We start from the raw sequence: 18,962 nt of genomic DNA, 5'->3' as shown, positions 1-18,962 counted from the left end.
CATGAGAATGCAAGAGAAGGCTATGAGTTTGGGGTATGTAGCAGGTAAGAGAGACAGTGGCAGGAACCAAGGGTTTTTATATCATGTGACATTTAGGTCTGATAATCCTCTAGGCTGTTGAAGATTGTTAATGAAGAGAATGACAATTGGCTTTTGTTCTGCCTTTCGCACCCTGAGACTCTGCTCTTTCCTCCTAGGTATGATGAAGATCACAGTGGTGATGATAAAGTCTTCCTGGACTGCTTCTGTAAAATAGCAGCTGGCATCAAGAACAACAGCAATGGGCATCAGCTGAAGGATCTGATTCTCCAGAAGGGGATCACCCAGAGTGCGCTTGACTACATGAAAAAGCACATCCCCAGTGCCAAGAAGTACGAAGCCCTTCCCTCAGAGAGGCTGCTTTGTCTCCTCTTCCCCTTTCCTGTTCCTTCTTCTTCAGCATCTTGGCATAAAGTTTCATATGTGCCCCTCCCTCCTTGGGGCTTCCTTCCCCTTCTGGAAACTAGCAAGGTGATCGCGCGACTACTGCAGAGTCTTTGAGTGCTGTCGGAAAAGGATGGCAGCTTTTTGGCGAGAGTACTCACTTCCATCTGTCTTCTCAGATGAGCTGAGTGGTTCTTTGTGATTCTTCATGGCACTCTGGGAGAATCAGTCACTAAACAAGTACTGGGAGTTGAAGCAAGCCAGAATCAACAACTGGCTTCTAAGTAACAACTTTGTTCCCAGGCCTGCTAACAAGCCTTCCTTTGCTTTGCAGTTTGGATGCTGACATCTGGAAAAAGTTTTTGTCTCGCCCTGCCCTACCATTTATCCTGAGGCTTCTTCGGGGTCTGGCCATCCAGCACCCTGCCACCCAGGTGAGTAGTCAGCATGCATGTGGACCTTGTTCTGCAGACAGGACATGCAGTGTGAGGGAATCATAGAATCCACTGACTGAACAATTTAACGACCCTTGATTTACCTCAAGACGTGACTTGCCCTGATGCATAAGACTCCTGGAGTAGAAGGAAATCTCAGAGCTCAACCAGTTCGTCTCTGTGCAGTGAGGAGTGAATTGTATTTGTGATTTTCTCATTCAACTCAGTCCTAAGTGGAGCTTCATTATCTCACAAGTCAGCAGTTGACTCTGAGAGTATGGCTAACCAGAGTATAAAACAGTTTGGGTTTCTGGCCACAGTCACTGGGATGTTTTAAATACCATTACCACTATTTTCTGCTCTGCCTCTGGCAGCTAAAAACTTTGTTCTAAGGGAGGCCCATCCATTCCACTCTGCAACTCATTCATGATCTCTCTCTCTCCACTGGGCTGAAGTACCTGTAAACCCCTTCCAAATTCTAACTGGCCCTGGACAGGTAACCTGGGCTGGATTTTTTTTTTAATCAAAATTTTATTTTGCAGTAATTGTAGATTCACATGCAGTTGCTAAGAAATAATACAAAACTCTCATATGTATCCTTTACCCAGTCTCCCCAGGGGTAACATTGTGTAGAACTGTATAGCTCGTACCACAGCCAGAATATCACCATGGATGCAGTCAAGCTATAGAGCAGTTTCTTCACTGTGAAGATCCCTCTTCGTACCTTTTTATAGCAACATCCACCTCCTCCATGCCCCTGCCACAAACTCCTGGCAGCCACAGATCTATTTTCCATTCCTATAATTTTGTCATTTCAAGAATATTTTATAATTGGAATCATACAGCATGTAATCTTTTGGGTTTGGCTTTTTCTGTTCAGCATAATTTTCTGGAGATTCATTCAGGTTTGTTTGTTCACTTATTAAAAGACACTTGGATTTTTTCCAGTTTTTGGCTATTACTTAATGCTGTGGATGTTCGTGTGCAGGTTTTTGTGTTCATATAAAGTTTCATTTCTCTGTGATAAATGCCCAAGAGTGCTATTGCTAGGTTTTGTAGTAGTTGCCTATTTTGTTTTCTAAGACAGTGCCAGACTGTTTTCTAGAGTAGGTGTTCCATTTTACATTTCCACCAGAAAGGCATACCTGATCCAGTTTGTCTGCATCTTGGCCAGCATTTGGTTGACTGTCTTTAATTTTTAGTTTCTGGTAGATGTGCGGTGCTCTGGCGTGGGTTTGTGTTTTCCTAATAGTTAATGATGTTGAACATCTTTTCATGTGCTTCATCTGTTATCTTCTTCAGTGAAATGTGTTTTTGTGTATTCTGCCCATTTTCTAATTAGATTGTTTGCTTTTTTAAATGTTGTATTTTGAGAGTTCTCAGGATTGGATTTTTTTCTGATTATAGTGTTCTATAATAGTAGAAAATAGTTCCACCTTCTCATTTGGTAATCTCTTCTGATAATTCATTCCAAAAACATGGTAACTCGAGTACCATAAAGACTTTTCCATGTGTCTCATGGAAATCTATTGTTCCGAACTTCTGTTTAACTCATTGGAGGTGGTCATAATTAGCATTTATTTGTGGAGGTATTTTTTCCTATGTTAAGAGTCTTCACATACATTGTTTTCCATATCCTTGTAACATATCTAATTTATGTATGAATAAATCAAGGAACAGAGTTGTGATTTGGCCAAAGGTAACACAGTGAGCTTAGAACTCAAGTCAGCTAATTTTCAGACTTATTCTTAGTTATCAAATCAAATTACTTCCTTTAGAATAATGTTTTTATCTATTTAGATACTTGGTAGTCGCACTTCGGGTCATTCATTTTTCTTTCATCATATATCTATTGAGTACCTGCTGTGTACCTGGTCCTACGCTAGGCTTAGGAGACAGTCACAGTCTGTGCCCACTGGGAGCTTACTGTCTGACAGAAGATGCAGCCAAATGCATTAACAGTGAAATAGATATGGTGTGGAAGGGGGCAAAGGAAAGAGTGTTTTTAAGTAGAGAGCATGGCACCTGCATGGGTTCAGAGGCAAAGGAGAGTTTATAGCACTCCAAGAATTGAAAGCAGTTGTGTGTGGGTCGTGAGGCAGGGCAGGAGCTGATGATGGAGACTTGAGCGTGGGGCTGAGGCTGTCTCCGAGGAATGTGGATTTTCTCCCGAGGGCAGTGCCCCTGGCCATTTATAGGGAATGAATGGAAGGGAGGTAAGATTGGGTACGAAGAACAGTTGGTGGGCTGCCATTGTAATCTAGATGAGAGAGAGAAGTGGCAACCTGAACCAGTTAGTGGATGGATTCAACAGAGACCTGGGAGCTGGAATAAATGGGGTTTGGAGATTGGCTACACTTGAGAGGTGAAAAAGCTGGATGAATCAAGAACCCTGATCAGTTTCTGGACTGGGTGATAAGGTGAATGACAGTGCCGTCAGAGGAGATGGAAGATGGTTTGAGAGTAAGGTGGAGGAGAATTCATTAGGTTATGCTGAATGCATGGTCTGTCCTCCTATCTGGAATGTAAGCTTGATGAGGGCAGGGTCTTTGTGTCTCTAGCACCTGAACCACAGTTGTGTGCACACACATACATGCACACAGTAAACACCAAGAGTATAGAACTTGGGGTACCTGTGGAAAATTCAGTAGGAGTTGAAATATGGGCTTAGCATTTAAGAGGAGAAGACATGAGATAACATGCAATTGTAATTTTGCTGAGGTACAAACTTGAAGCATACTTGCTATGAGAATAGATTTATGAGCTAGTGAGTGATCTGACTGCTGAGCCTTTGCCTTGCAAGTTGGTGTTGTTGTTTTCCATTTATTGTCAGATATGAAGTAATTGCTATTAGTTCACTTGTGATGGGGTGGTAAGGATTTCACTGATGCCTTGATATTTCTCAGTGAGCGTCAGCAGATGATGTTCCCCACCCTGTTCACTGGGTGCCGTCACAGTTCAGTGGCTTCCACCCTTTCGAAGCACGGGGGTTTCTTGTTGATAGCTATTTTTAAAAAAGTTTGTTCTTATCTCCACACCCACTTGCAATAGTTGTGCCTCTAGTATCCCTAGGTTGAGAAAACTGTGCTCCCAGGTTTGGTGGACCCAGAGGACTCACAGATGGAGAACTTAGGGCAGTCCCTTATGAATGCCTAGGGCCTGCTCATGCTAGTCAGGTCACCATGCAGGCTTTGCCAGGGGCTGCTGCTTGTCTCACCAGGATAAGGGTATCATCTCCTGTGCCTTTTCACTTCCACTATGCTGGATGCATTCCATATGTTATCTAATTTTTAATCATTACAGCAACTCAGGCATTATGGCCATTTTATAGATGGAAATACTGATGCTAAAAAGCGTAGAAACTGGTCAGAGATCAGTGGCAGAGCTAAAACTTTTTCCATTTGTCTGTGTCTTTCTTTCCTTTCTTTCTTTTTTTTTTTTTTTTTGAGTTGGAGTCTCACTCTGTCACCCAGACTGGAGTGCAGTGGCTGCTCCCGACCACTGCAACCTCGACCTGCTGGGCTCCAGCGATCCTTCCGCCTCAGCCTTCCAAGTAGCTGGAACTACAGGCGTGCACTACCACGCCCGGCTAATTTTTGATTTATTGTAGAGATGACGTCTCGCCAGTTGCCCAGGCGGGTCTCGAACCCACGGGCTCAGGCAGTCCACTCACCTCAGCCTTCCAAAGGTGTGGGATTACAGGCTGAGCCACCGAGCCTGACTTTTCTGTGTCTTTCAAAGTGTGGACTCAAAGAATCTGACTGCAGCTGAGCAGATGACATGAGATGGTGCACTTTTAGTTGGTTTTCTAAACCTTTAAGCTCCTGGTAAGAAGGTTGTCTACGTTTAACTGCAGGCACATGTCTCTGTGGTCTCTATTTGGCAGGTTCTGATTGGAACTGACTCCATCACAAACCTGCACAAGCTGGAGCAGGTATCCAGTGATGAGGGCATTGGGACCCTGGCAGAGAACCTGCTGGAGGCACTGCGGGAACACCCTGATGTAAACAAGAAGATCGACGCAGCCCGCAGGGAGACCCGGGCAGAGAAGAAGCGCATGGCCATGGCAATGAGACAGAAGGCTCTGGGTACCCTGGGCATGACGGTAAAGCTACCCCCAAGTCCCCACATTCTTGCCCACACTGCTGATGAAGAGATGGCCATGGGATAGCGGATAGCTTTGGGGTTGAGGATGAAGGCGAAGACTGGACAGAGGGGCAGGAAGGAACTAGGTGGGACTGTCTTTATTCTGATGTAGAGATGAGACTCGGTGTGACTTAGCAGGTTCACCAAAACAATAAAAATGGTGATATGACCACTGTCTACTAAGGATTTGCCATATGCCAGGCACTGTGCTTAAGCATCTTACTTGTAAGATTTCATTGAAGGTCTCAAGATTGATTTTGTTATACCTATTTTTCAGATAAGCTAACTGAGCTAAGAGGTGAAGTAAATAGGCCAAGGTACATAACTAATAAGTGGGCAGCAGAGGGCTCTGTGCTCTTCTCGCTGTCCACCGTGGAGGAGGCAGTAGTCCTAAAGATCCCTCTCCTTGACTGGCACACTTGAGTGTCAGCAGTTTTAAAACTCAAATGGGAACAGTGAATAGATCATGAAACAGCCCTTGGCAGCTGAGACTTGGTGTTGCTTGCTAGACAAAGAGCAGACTTTGCTAATGGCAGGTGGCACCTTGCCAGGGTTCCAGCTGGGTGATTTCCTTTGCTTCAGTGCTGCCTGTAGGAAGAGGAGAATAGGAGAAGAATCTGGGTCTTTACTCTCATTAAAAGACAACTGAAGGACTTTCCCCTTGGGCAGTAGTGCTCTTAGTGTATGTGGAAGGGTCACCCTGTTTCTGGGCATCCCCAAGCTAGGTGGGAGGGTATGCGGGAACCCCCTCCTGACCTGCCACCTGGGTGCTCCTGCAGACAAATGAAAAGGGCCAGGTCGTCACCAAGACAGCACTCCTGAAGCAGATGGAAGAGCTGATCGAGGAGCCCGGCCTCACGTGTTGCATCTGCAGGGAGGGATACAAGTTCCAGGTACAGCTGCTGGGCCTGCAGTCGCCCCAAGGGCATGGGCCTTGGTGGCGCAGACTGCCCCCTTATACCAGGTGCTGCCCCTCTCCTGCAGGCCATTTTATTCTTAGATGGGCCTGCGTCAAGGCTTGCATCTTAGGAGACTGACAAAAGCCTAGCTGTCCTCTATAAAAGCAGCAAGGCAAACCGATCCGAACATGAGTCTGCATTATCTTCACTGTCGACAAATACCATTCAGTGGATTCTTTTAATATGCTAGGCCTCGTGCTCAGAGCTCTGTGTAAACTGGATAATTTTATCTTTAAACCTGTAAAGAGCTCCAATTTATGGTTAAGAAAACTTCACACGGCAGAGCCTGAATTCTAGCCTAGGCTTCTCAGATTCTAGACCTGGGCTTTTCAAAACTCACCATGTTGCTTCCATTTAGGGTAAATGGGGGAGAGGATCAGAGCTCAAATGTTCTAGGCAGCTAAACTAGATTCCACCTGAAAGGAGCAGAACAGCAAGTGGCCTGCTTGCTCCCTAGAGGCCTAACAGTGGCCTCCTCTCTCCAACTTGAACTTACTGCTCAGCACCCAGGCCGTGAAAGGGCATGTGCCCTGGGCCATAGGCCTTGTCAGTCCTGCTGTAACACTTCCAGGTCTGCTTCTCCATCTGCACAGCATCCCCTACTTGGTGGTTGCTCCCACACTCCTCCTCATGTCACCAAGGCCATGCCCAGCCAAGTGCTTAACCAGTAGACGGAGGTGCTGTTACCTCCTCTCCTGAATGCTTCCCTAGTTGGAGCACCCTGAGTCCTAGAAGGGAAGCCCTTTGTTCTGCTTCACCTTCTGAAGCCTGACTTAGGTTTCTCCTCACCTCTCCTTTTTATCTTGTCATCTTTGCAGCCCACAAAGGTCCTGGGCATTTACACCTTCACTAAGCGGGTCGCCTTGGAGGAGATGGAGAATAAGCCCCGGAAACAGCAGGGTTACAGCACTGTGTCCCACTTCAACATCGTGCACTACGATTGCCACCTTGCTGCCGTCAGGTAGGCCCTGACTTTTGCAGAGTAGCTCCCTCAGTGGGCCTACCTCTTCCCTCATGTGTGCTTCAGAGGAGTGAGCTGCTTGCCCAAGGACCTGGGCTTGGAGAGGGGGGACCCTGTGGTCTAAAATCTGCCCCTTAGTCTGGGGATTAGGGTATTCTACCCGAAACCACGTAAACCCATAAGTTGTTCTTGTTATACTAGGAAAATATGCCTTGACCCAAGGCTGGGGGATGGCAGTCCTGCTTACCTGAATCAGTGAAGCCAACACGTACTATACTGAGATTGCAAATGACTAATTCTCTTCGCAGGGTCAGGAGCACAGGCTAACATACTCCTCACTGTTAGCAAACCACCATCCTACTCGCCCAGACGCCTGGTTGCCGCATTGATTCCAACAGTCACTTGTCCCTGCTCTTCTTCCCATACAGGTTGGCTCGAGGCCGGGAAGAGTGGGAAAGTGCCGCCCTTCAGAATGCCAATACTAAGTGCAATGGGCTCCTTCCGGTCTGGGGGCCCCACGTCCCTGAATCAGCTTTTGCCACTTGCTTGGCAAGGTGAGTGTTGGACATTTTTCATTGTGAGAGGGAGGGGTTTCCCAGGAGATGAGGAAAGATTAGCTATCAGCCCAGCCCCTGGTGACACTATTTCCTGACATCTTCATTGGGACTCCATGTCTCTCTGTTTGCTGACTGGGGGATGGAAGCTTATTGAAGGAATGACCTGACATGGCTGCCTACACTGAGAGAGAGAGATTAGCATCCTCTGCTTCCGGGCACCATGTAAAGCTTTTAATTATTTGCTGCTACTTCTCCTTTAGTGAATTTTTAAGATGTGCGACCCCTGTCTTGGTCCTTGAAGCCAGGATTTCCCAGAGTTCACTTATGGCTCTATGGTTTAAATAATGAAAGTGACTTAGTAAGAGAGAGGGGACTGGACTCCTTTTAGGGCCTTCCTGGTCTTAAAAATCCAGATGGCTTCTTTGAGATCCTCGGGTCTTGCTAATGCCTTGTGGAGTGGTGCTCCACCCCAAGTCCTGCTTTAAAGCTCAGGGATAATACCTGCTATAAAACAGGTACCTGGCAGTAATAATGAGCACTGTATTGAAATGCTTGCCATGGTTGTTACACATTCTGCAGATGAAAAAATTGAGATGCAGTGAAGTTGAGCAGCTTGCTGGAGGTCGCCCCATTAATAAAAGGCAGAGAGCCCAGAGAGATGGGAATGTATATTTACATAGAAAAAACCTTTTATTTGGTGGTGGAAGAGTGTATCTATTCTTATGAATAAGTTCTACATTTCTTCCTCCAAAATGTACTTCTAGATGTGGCCATGACATTTATTCATCAGGAAATGAGCCCCAAAAGTAGTGAGTTCTCATCAAAACTCGGAGAGTGTCACATTCAGTCACAGCAGAAATGAAAATGTCCTGTAGTCTTGTCTCCCCTTCACTCCTTTCTACATTTGTTAACCTTTGTAGCCGTCGGGCCTAGGGCATCCAAAGGGGCTTTGGTCTTCCAAACTGAGTTTTCACCAGGAACTCACTTCCATTGTGATATTTGTTCTGCTTCCCCTAGGCACAACACTTACCTCCAGGAATGTACGGGCCAGCGGGAGCCCACATACCAGCTCAACATCCATGACATCAAACTGCTCTTCCTGCGCTTTGCTATGGAGCAGTCGTTCAGCGCAGACACAGGCGGGGGCGGCCGGGAGAGCAACATCCACCTGATCCCGTACATCATTCACACTGTGCTTTATGTCCTGAACACGTCAGTATCCTGTATCCTGGGACAGCAGCTCACGACCCACCAGCATCCCTCTGCCCGATATCCCCTGGCCTTTCCATATCCTCCCTGGCTAGTTCCAGAGCAAATGTCTGGCCTGAGGCAGCCTTTCTTCTGAGTTAGAGATGTTCATCTGCAGCTTTTTAGGATCACACAGAATAAAGCAATAGGTGACTTCCTTCCCCAAACTGCCCTTTCTTCCACCATGAGCAGCCCAAGGCTATCCTTAGACTGACCTTCAGCTCATGGGGAAGCAGGAAATGAGAGAAGCCAGGCCACCGAAACCTCTACTCCAGTATAGCTGCTACGGCTACTTTCCACACTGTTCTCCTGATACAGGGAGGTCACAGGTTGGAGCTGCACCACAGTCATTAGTTAAGTGCATAGGGGTTGTTATAGGTGAAGGCTTCCCATCAAGAGGTGCAGCAGAACTAAGGGCTTATTTCCCCAAAGGAAAAGTGGGTTTGTTATCCCTGTTTTCTCTCCATTGAGTAAAGCTTCAGCAAGTGTGAGGGGAATGGAATGCTGAAGATTATCTGGGAAAGTCAACTGAGAAGGAAGACAGCCAGGAAAAAAGATTTATAGCTTTATCCATATACACATTGTCGAATAGCTAAGCTGATACCTAAAAGTGTAATTTCAAAGAAGTAATTTTAAAGGGGGTGGAGAATATTCTTTTTTCATTCCACTCCAGATTTTAAAAGCAAGTTAGGAGATTTACTGCCCCCTGGCTCTTTGATTTTATTCGTAGTTAATTTCATCCTTGTAGGCCCCATCTCCTAGCAAGAGGCTTATGGTGCTGTTGGGCAGAGACCTGGCAGTCTGCTGCTGCAAGGCTGTGTACAGCTTTCCCGAGGCAGCTGCAGTGCAGTTTAGGCAACAGGACAATCTGTCTTTTGTCCTTTGTGGTTCTTTCTCTTCAACGATGTTATTTTTTCCTTCCCTCCCATTTCCTTGTGAGATAAAAGGCTGAACTTGAGACCACAGGCTTCATTGTTTAAGAAAAACCCAGGGAAAATTGCCATCAGGGCACATTACACCATCTACTAAACTACTTACACTGGTGGAAGCACACCTGGCACCACTCATGGCACAGACCCTCCCACTGTCTAGCCTCTGCTTCAGGCGGCACAGTGCTCATTGCCAGTGTTCTCAGAGGCCCTTAAGAGAGCCCTGGGTTTTTGCAGAGGCATGTCTTTTGGTAGCCAGGTGGTGAAGTGGACTGCTCCCTTTTCCAGGGAAAATAGCAGACCCATGTGGAAAAAAAAACTTCCATGATTTACCCCGTTGGAAAAAAACTGATGACATAGATGTCACTGTGTTTCTCCAGTGCCAGACATTTGTAACCTGTGCTCAAGTCTCTTAGTTGGAAAGGAAATTGGCTCTGCCATGGTAACTTTGTTCAGTCAGGCTGACCTGGAAGCCCCATGGAGAGGCCCTGCTTCTCGGCCACAGACTTCTTCCCTAGCTAACTGTTTGACATTGGTGGGAGCTTGGTCACAGGGCACTGGGTGTCTTTGGTGTACTATTGGTGTGTAGTGACAAGTATGTCATACCACAGCCACCGTGAGTCAGTGCAGAGCCTGAGCAGGTCCTGCAGTGGCCAGAAGCCTCAGGTTCCCCATGGGATTGGAAGATCAAGTCTAGTATCCGCTCCCATCTGTGGGAGCAGAAGGAGGCAAGGTGCCCTCACACCTGCCCCTCTTGCTTTTCTGTAGTTCAGCGTCTGTGACAATGCCTCCTGTAAACCTGGCAACTTGGATTCTAGCAGCAGCTAGTGTTATAGTATATCATACCCCCTCCCCCAAGATTAGGATAGGGGATGAGAGGACCATCCAGATTGTGAGGGAAGAGTTTACCCAGCAATATGTTGTCAGGAAGGACTTGAGTGCTCTTGGTGCTGATTCAGTAGTAATCTCTGTTAAAGCTTCATTATGGAGAGGAGGATAGAGTTAATGATGGCCAGGCTTCCTGGCTTCAAGGCCCAGTTCTTTCCCCATGGTGTGACTTTGAGCATAATCTGTACCTCCTTTGCACTGCAGGTCTCCTTTTCAGTAAAACTGGAAGAGTGGTAGTGACTGGAGTTGTCATGAGAATAAGTGAGATGGTCCGTGTAAAAGCACTTGGAATGCTGCCTGGTGTCAAAGCTTATATGATCATTATCATCATTGCAGTTTAGGCAAGAGTGAGAACAAGAAACAAGACTTGGCTGGAAGAAACTGCATTCTGATGAAGGAGGACATGGATTATAAGAAAACAAACCAAAATAGGGAGGCTAGGAGAGGAACCAGAAGCACATTTAGTGCAAACCACTAACAGATAATAAGACTGCATGCAGTAAGGGGGAACTTGGGCTATGGGCCCAAGTCAGGGACTCTAGACTCGTGTTGGTCCCATCTCTCACTAGTTTGGTGACTTTGGGCACTTCTCTGGGCTTCCAGAATTTTTGGGATGACTCCATGTTGAATGTTTGTGAACATGGTTGACAGTAGGAGGCTCAGGGGCCAGTAGTTGTTTGGAGTTGAGTCAGAGCTACAGAGGTGGAGGGGAGCCAGGAAAGATGCCACAAAGAAGGGCTTAAAAGGGGAAGAAGAGAATGGATTGTCAGGATGTGGGAGAAGTGGTTAGGGATGGGTGGAGAGTGTTCGACAGATATAACAAGATAACGTGTTGAGCAAATCATATCTCCCACCCCCCAACTTGCTGCTGTGTCTTGCTTCTACCCTACTTCCATCATGCCCCTTTTCTTCCAGAACCCGAGCAACTTCCCGCGAAGAGAAGAACCTTCAAGGCTTTCTGGAACAGCCCAAGGAGAAGTGGGTGGAGAGTGCCTTTGAAGTGGACGGGCCCCACTATTTCACAGTCCTGGCCCTCCACATCCTGCCTCCTGAGCAGTGGAGAGCCACATGTGTGGAAATCCTGCGGAGGCTGCTGATAACCTCGCACGCCCGGGCAGTGGCTCCAGCGGGAACAACCAGGTCAGTGCCTGCTTCAGGAAACTGTTCCCTGATTGTGTATTCATGGTGTATTACGAGCTGCTTGGCAGTACACATACAGTAGGCAAAGACATGCTCAGTGGCCTTGGCAGTTTTCACCAGTCCTTCTCCCTTCTCAATTTGTCACATCAGGAATCTAGGCTGACAGCTGGCAGTGGCCTGGTCACCTCTGGGTTTTGTGTTCAGCCACTAGAAAGGTGGAACCAGGCTTACCTGCTGTAGAAAGTGTCAGAAAGAAAGGCAGCCAGGCACAGGATGATATCACCCAGAAGAAGATCAGGGATGTGGAAGCCAAGACCAGTAACCAGGCTTCCAGAACTTGCTGACTTTGGCATAAACCAGGAAGGTTTCAGCATGATTGTGGTTGGGCATTTTCTTTTCTAATAGCTAAAAGCTTGTCACCTTCCCTCCTTAGTTGTTTTCCTATCCTGTTCATCCCACGTTCCATGAGCTTTTATTCTTCCAGACCCACTCTCCTATTCCTACACGTTGCAAAGGAAGAACAGTATGTCAGGAAGGACATTGTCTCTGTTCCATGAACTTGTGTGTGATTTAGGCCAGATGGGAGGCGTCTAGAGAGAAATGATTGCAAACAACCATCACCAACTCTTTGAGATGCTCGCCTTGGTTGTTCAGAGAGGGCCTCCTTGGGCAACACTCAGGCTGAGGGTGACCCTGAACAGTCTCTGCTCACCCTGGGAGGTAGAGTGGGCCCTGGGTTTGGCAGCATGCTTCTGCCCCTGAGTGAAATGTGGCTCTACTTCATTCCTGGAAGATCCATCCCTGGAATTCTGCTGTAGTCCAGGATCTGAGGGATCGTTTCCACACTTGCAGGCCCGCAAGGGAGCAGAGAGGGAGTTGTCAGGACCATGATAGTGACAAGTCAGGTGGAAACAGGTATGCTGCGTTGGTACATCTGCTGTTTTACCTCTACCGGCTCAGATTAATCAGGTGTTGCTGGTCTGTAGGAACTTCACACTCCCAGAGAGACCAGATTGGAGCTGCACTGTTAACATCTGGCCAGTACCAGTTTATCATGTAGAGTGGGAGGGGACAAGTCTTGTTAGATTCCGGCGAAAACCAGCCCCCATTCCAAACATATCACTTTCCAGTGCTTCCCAAGAGCCTAGAGCATTTATAGTTAACTAGCTGCTAGAAATACAAAGTTAGATCTTGAAAATACTGAGCTGCTGATAAGTCTGACTAGGCCTGCATCCATAGCAAATGGAGTGGCCATTTATTGAGCACAGGCGCTCCGTGGCAGGTGTGAAATCTGAACCCACAGGAGCTGGTTTGCTTTCATTTAGGAGACTAGAATTCATTACTGTCCCAGACAGTTCAGGAAAAGCTGATTTGGTCACAGCTTAATTAGGAAATCCAGTGTGAGCTACATTCATGAGTTGCCATTTTCTCTGTAGCAGTTTAGTCACCTTTACTAATTAGCCTGAAGTAATTAAGCTGGGCAGGGTCACTCAAGACTTCTGCTTACTAAAGCAGAATAGCTGCAGTGAAGGCCCAAACCCACTACAGTCTGGGCCATGAGCCTGGCACTCACAAAACAGACTAAGAGGGACACCGAGGTGCTACACGGTATTGGGCCATGTGTGGAGGAGGGCATTACCAGGTGTCATCTTGGCGTTGGGGCAGTGTCACTGGTGGCAGGCAGCCTTTGTCCCAAGTCCTGTGCATCATCGGGGGAGGGGTGGTAGCAGGTACACAAATGTAGCTTAGGAGAAGCTGGCCTCTTCTGCACATTTTACATTCAGAAAGAAGGCTCCCCTGCCAGGAACTCAAGTCTGGAAGCCTAGGGCATTCTCAGGCTTCCCTCAAGACTATCTGGGACCTTATCTGCTGACATGCAGAGCTGCAGAGTCAGATTGTCATCCTTGTCCCCAGGCCCACCTTCTGGTATTTGAGGCTGCAGCGCCCCCAGTGTGATATGCAGCAGAGAGGATGGGAGCTCTGGGAGACGCTGGGGTGGAGAGAGGCTATGGGAAGCACCTTTGAGCAATGAAATCGCCTCATTTTGTTATCTGGCTTTTCAAGAGTTCAGCGCTGACTGAATGTAGGTGTGGCACACCTGTCTCGTGCTCGGCAGTCTCCTCACTTGAGTCCCATATTGTGTTCACTTCCATAAAAAAATCCCATGTATGCTTGTCTTATTTTTACATTTCTACATATACACATGCATTTTAATACTAAACCAAATGTTCAGTTACTGCTTAACATTTTAGTACATATCCCTTTAGCCCTGGGATATGTTGCAGTGTGTTCCAAGGCATAGAAATATTCTGACGAGGATTCTAGGCATTACCTGCTTATTACAGATGTGATGGCTGTTGGCAAACAGAACCTTCATAGAGTTTGTGTGGTAAGACTGGATCCGGACTGTATTTCCCTGACTATGCTGAGGGGAGTCTGGTCTTTCTGTATTTCGTAATAGTTCCACCTGGTATAATCATTCCTCAAACCAAGAGTGTTCACTGAGAAGGCAGTGGATGTTGTCAGAGACAGCTCCTGGTATTCCAAGGGACTGACTGGTCTTTAAATCCTGAGTTGAATCACTGGATTAAGTAGCAACAGTACTGGGTAGAAACAGTATTGTGGTGCAGGCTCGGATTATCCCAGGATTTAGGAGGTGTCGGGTAGTTGTGCTCCATCCTAGATATCACCATTGCTCAGCACCAGGTCTTCTTCGGCTTGCTGTTATCTAACACAGCACGTGCTTGGCAAGTTACTGTGTTTGGCTTGCTGAGCTCTGCTGACTTTATGAAACTTCTCTAGTGGGAATGTAAAGGACTTGTTTCCCACTTCATTTATTAGGCACCATCAAGCTTTGTGTGGGGGCTGAACACAAGGGCAATGTGGGACTCCTTTCCTTTCTTTAAGTCAGTCGGTTGCCATGTTGCCATTTAGGTCTCCCTCTGTTCCATTTTACCCTGATCTGGGAGATGAGTACACAAGAGTTAGATGAGTTTCATGGAACATTTTTGTCATTGACAAACCTCTGGGTCCCAGGACTCCAGAATTTCTTGCTCACAGCTGCCTTTTCTAAGCAGATAGGCAAGTAGCTGGAATTGTGTGATGCGCAGATCACTGTGACTCTAACCTTGTTCCCAAAATGCCTTGCTTTGTCCTTGTGAGTGTCCTTCCTGGGACTTCATGGGGTGGAATTTGATTTTTTTCTAGGCTAACAGATAAGGCAGTGAAGGACTATTCTGCCTATCGCTCTTCCCTTCTCTTTTGGGCCCTCGTTGATCTCATCTACAACATGTTTAAGGTAAGGAGGCTCTCGGAGGCCCAGCTGTTTCAGCAAGGATGTGAAATGTCTGTGCTCCTGGCTCTGACCCTGCCTCAGCATCCAGATGGCTACTCCTCAACTGGCCTGGAGGGGCTTTGCCCCTGAGAAACAAACAGCTCCTACTGTGGAAAGGGTTACAGTCTTTCAGCCTAGATCCTTGAGTGTCTGTCAAGATCACCCTAGTCACCTACTTGTAAGCCTGCTCCGAGCCCACCTCTACCAGAACTTTCCTGCCTGGTCCCTCTTGTGGTTCTTGCCCTCTGCATTTAGATAAGCTCTGTTGCCCTGATTGAGTCTGACTTCCCGCAGTCAGCTTATAACATACTCTCCTCTCTGCTTGAGAGAAGCAGAATGGGGGGGTGGGACTGTAGCTCAATCGAAGCATGTTGACAATTCCTTTGCTTTGGGGAAAGCAGATGGGAAATGTGTGGGGAGGAAGTAATGCAGTCACTTGCCAGAGCTTGTAGGTTCAAGTGACATGGTGCCCAGTAAGGGGGTTCTAGGAGGGATAAAGTGGGACTTTGTTGCTCCTGGAGATGCAAACATCCTCCAGGGAAAGCTTCAATGTACATGGGGAGGGCTCTCTTTTCACAGGACTGAAAGGGCCTGACTGACTAAGGCAGAGGATGGGGTGGCATAAGTAACCCATCTCCCCAGCCCTGTCTCCTGTTGGTTCTTTAGAAGGTGCCTACCAGTAACACAGAGGGAGGCTGGTCCTGCTCTCTAGCTGAATACATCCGCCACAATGACATGCCCATCTACGAAGCTGCCGACAGAGCCCTGAAAACCTTCCAGGAGGAATTCATGCCAGTGGAGACCTTCTCAGAGTTCCTCGACGTGGCTGGTCAGTGTCAAGGTTTCATTTTTAAAGATCTTCTGCAGCTGAGGCTCCCAACTGCCTTAGCAGGGCTGGCTATAGCTTTATGTACACATGTCAGAAGAAGCAAGTACAAACTAATCTGTCAGCTGCCTCCAAGGCCCCTGGGAAGGATGTGCAAACACCAGTCACTGAGGACAAGAGCAGCACCTTAAACACGTTTTGAGTGCTGACCCCAGGCCCTGTGCTGCTCATGGTGCATGGTCTTAGTCCTCCAGGCAGCCCCGTGCGAGACAAGAGCTTTGGTTGTCCCCATTTTGTAGATGGGGTAACCGAGGCTTAAACAAGTGGCCAAGGGACACAGCGAGAAAGTGGTAGAGTTCCTTTTCGATTCTGGCTTTTTATGACAGTTCAGAATATTAGCGTACAAATGGGAGTGCCCCTGTCTTCCTCCTGTCTTGTGGGGACTGAGACTTCTTATGTCACAGCTGTTCCCAGAGAGATGTGCGAAATTCCTTCTCTGATTTTTTAAGTCGATGGTACTATCAGAACAGAACAGAGAGCATCTCTGAGTGAGCAAGTAGGGTGACACTGTGAACCTGGCTTTGTGGGACATGGCAGACAGCTCCTCAGCCCACAGCTGATGTCACTGACGTTCTTGTGTAGCCCACTTGCTGTCCTCACTGCAGGCAGATACATGAGAGTGTGTTGGATGTCATAAGCAAGCATCAAGTGCAGCACAGGGAGGTGATTTGGCTCTGCCTGGGGTTTTGAAGTGCAGGGCTGTCTTGGGCTGTGGACTGCTTGTGGTGCTGCAGCCTGTTCTACAAAGGCTGGCCACCCAGAGCCAGCGAAGGGGTAACCAGACCTGCCAGGCACTTTTTTGTTTGCTTGTTTCACTTTTTTCTGTCCATTGTGGGATTTTGTAAAGTGTAAAGAAACAGGAAGAAACTTACCCCAGATTCCACTATCAAGGGAACATTTTCATTAACATTTTCTCCCTTTTTATCCTCCTTGAATAAGACCCACTAAAGGTTTGGAGTGCTGCTCAGTGTGAAGTCCTCTTTCCTTCCAGCTCACACTGACTGGGTGATTTTCCCAAAAAGCCCGGGGATTTCCACATTGGCTGTTCTCTGCAGTGGCTCTGTAAGGGGAGGGACCTTCGTCGGCCCAGAGCCTGCCTCAGTGTCTGGGTAGTCTCAAACTAACATTGCCACCTCCCGTATCTTGGTTAATGCCATCAACTCTTGACTGCTCCCCAGTAGTGTTCCAGCCTTGACATTTAACCACCACCATGCCTTAGTACATGCCTTGCTTTCTTCCCAGAAAGTGGCCCCTAAGAGTAGGTAGCCTGTCTTAAAATCTCTGTGTCCTCAGTGCCAGCCCTGTCACATGAAACTCTATCAGTGTGACTGTGAAAGTCAGACCTAGTGGAGGAGGAGGAGGTGGACAGGGAAGGAAGGGTTCACCTCAGTTCAGGCCGTGCATCAGCCCTGAGCTGATGGCAGCACCTCGGCCTGCAGCAGGGGCAAGACAGGACCTTGTTGGGCAGGGAACCTCTGTGTCTTCTACTCCTGGGCCAGGTTTCTACAGCATGACTTTACTGCTTTGTTTAAGCTGTTAGAAAATTTCAGAACATGAGACACACCCTATACAAATGTGAGAACAAAAACACCTTCCCAAGCCAACAGGGGATGGTCTGAGCTTCCTCCCTTCCATTACCCAGACGCTTAGGAGATGACTCCAGTTTGGATGTTGCCAGGCCTTCAGGCTAATAGCTCCATGTCTGTTGAACACGAGGCTTTGAACATGTGCCTTGCTTGAAGAGGGAGGAGCCACCAAGGACTGACTGTGGATTGAATGCCTTCTGTGCACGGGCATTTTCACATGAAGGGCCTCATTTAACCTCCAGTGAGGCCATGAGAGCTTCTTTGTCACTATTTGATAGTTGAGGAAGTTGAGGTCCTGAGCTTGGGCAACACGCTTAGGAGCTCAGGACTCACGATCGGATCAAAGCTTAGAAGCAGCCAGGGTCCTGCCACCCTGCTCGCTTCTCCTGGCCCTTGAGGGTGGTGGCGGTAACCTTTCTTTGGTCCCATGTCCCTCTGAAAGTGATGAAGGCGGTGGACGCTCTCTCTTCAGTGTGCCCCTTCCAGTTTGCACTTGGGTTCAGTGGATTTTCAGATCCCTGCAGTGCTCCCCAAGTCAGGTTTAGACCTCTGCTCTAGGGGCTCACAGGGGTGCCTCTCCACTTCCCCCCCACAGCAGTGCCTCCTTCCTCCTCCTGTGGCACAAGGTGTTTGTTGGGTGACTGTCTCCTCAGTCATGCAGTGCCCAGGGAGCTGCGGGTCGGAGCTTGTTGGGGCACAGAGTGTTCTCTGCTGGAGGCAGCCGTGACTCAGGGGCTGGGGGCTGTGCACGCCTGCTCCTAACCCACCTCTGCCTGCTGTGCTTTCCAGGTCTCTTATCAGAAATCACTGATCCAGAGAGCTTCCTGAAGGACCTATTGAATTCAGTTCCCTGAACACCCGCGCAGAAACCGCGTTGATGAAGACTGAAGCTAGCTTGCCTTCCACCCCTCTGTTCTTCCTCCTTGCATTGATTTCCTCCACGGGATGCTGCATTACTACCCCTCTTGCCCCCCCTCACTTTTCCTGGAGTGGCTTGGGGTGTTTAGACTTCCTGTTTTCTCTCGTGTGTGTGGTGCACTAGCTATGAAGTTGTCTGTAACCCAAGCCATCGAAGGACCTGTACATACCTAGGAGCCATGAGTTGTCCTGGCCACCTTGATACTTGAGTGTGCACATCTTGAGAAATAAATGAATGACGTAATACACATTGAAAAGAAGGTGTTGACTGCTGCTTAAACCCATCCTGTGACACCGGCTAAATGGTTTCCCTTGAATGCACAGCCCTTTCCGGCATCAGCACATGAAGACAGATGTATCAGAATCGCTGTCTCTGGGCCTCTTGTCAGCACTAAATGGAGCCTGTCTACTCTCAACCAGCAAGTGGGGGCACCGCCTTTGATGGCTATGATTTTTCCCAAAACAAAGCCCATGGCCTCTCAATTTTTTGACCTTAAGAGCTGGAACCCAAAGATGCATGGAGCCCGATGATGTTCTAGTCCTTGACTGAAGG

General features: G+C 47.8%; 1 protein-coding gene across 2 annotated transcripts in view; it reads left to right on the top strand.

Moving 5' to 3' along the window:
• The window catches only part of UBR4 (ubiquitin protein ligase E3 component n-recognin 4), a 139,185-nt gene extending 120,519 nt beyond the window's left edge, over nucleotides 1-18,666 (top strand). For both annotated transcript variants that reach the window (XM_021706503.1, XM_008073544.2), the window contains 11 exons: nucleotides 198-371; nucleotides 758-857; nucleotides 4,744-4,962; nucleotides 5,783-5,896; nucleotides 6,781-6,923; nucleotides 7,352-7,477; nucleotides 8,498-8,692; nucleotides 11,461-11,685; nucleotides 14,893-14,983; nucleotides 15,686-15,848; nucleotides 18,281-18,666. In XM_021706503.1, the coding sequence (XP_021562178.1) occupies nucleotides 198-371; nucleotides 758-857; nucleotides 4,744-4,962; nucleotides 5,783-5,896; nucleotides 6,781-6,923; nucleotides 7,352-7,477; nucleotides 8,498-8,692; nucleotides 11,461-11,685; nucleotides 14,893-14,983; nucleotides 15,686-15,848; nucleotides 18,281-18,345 (1,615 nt within the window). In that variant the 3' untranslated portion in view covers nucleotides 18,346-18,666. The remainder of the gene's footprint in view (nucleotides 1-197; nucleotides 372-757; nucleotides 858-4,743; nucleotides 4,963-5,782; nucleotides 5,897-6,780; nucleotides 6,924-7,351; nucleotides 7,478-8,497; nucleotides 8,693-11,460; nucleotides 11,686-14,892; nucleotides 14,984-15,685; nucleotides 15,849-18,280) is intronic.
• The last annotated feature ends 296 nt before the right edge of the window (nucleotides 18,667-18,962 follow it).

The sequence above is a fragment of the Carlito syrichta genome, unplaced genomic scaffold, assembly GCF_000164805.1.
Source record: "Carlito syrichta isolate Samal-C Ts95f unplaced genomic scaffold, Tarsius_syrichta-2.0.1 Scaffold115711, whole genome shotgun sequence".
NCBI lineage: Eukaryota > Metazoa > Chordata > Mammalia > Primates > Tarsiidae > Carlito > Carlito syrichta.
This window is presented reverse-complemented; position numbering and strand designations above follow the sequence as displayed.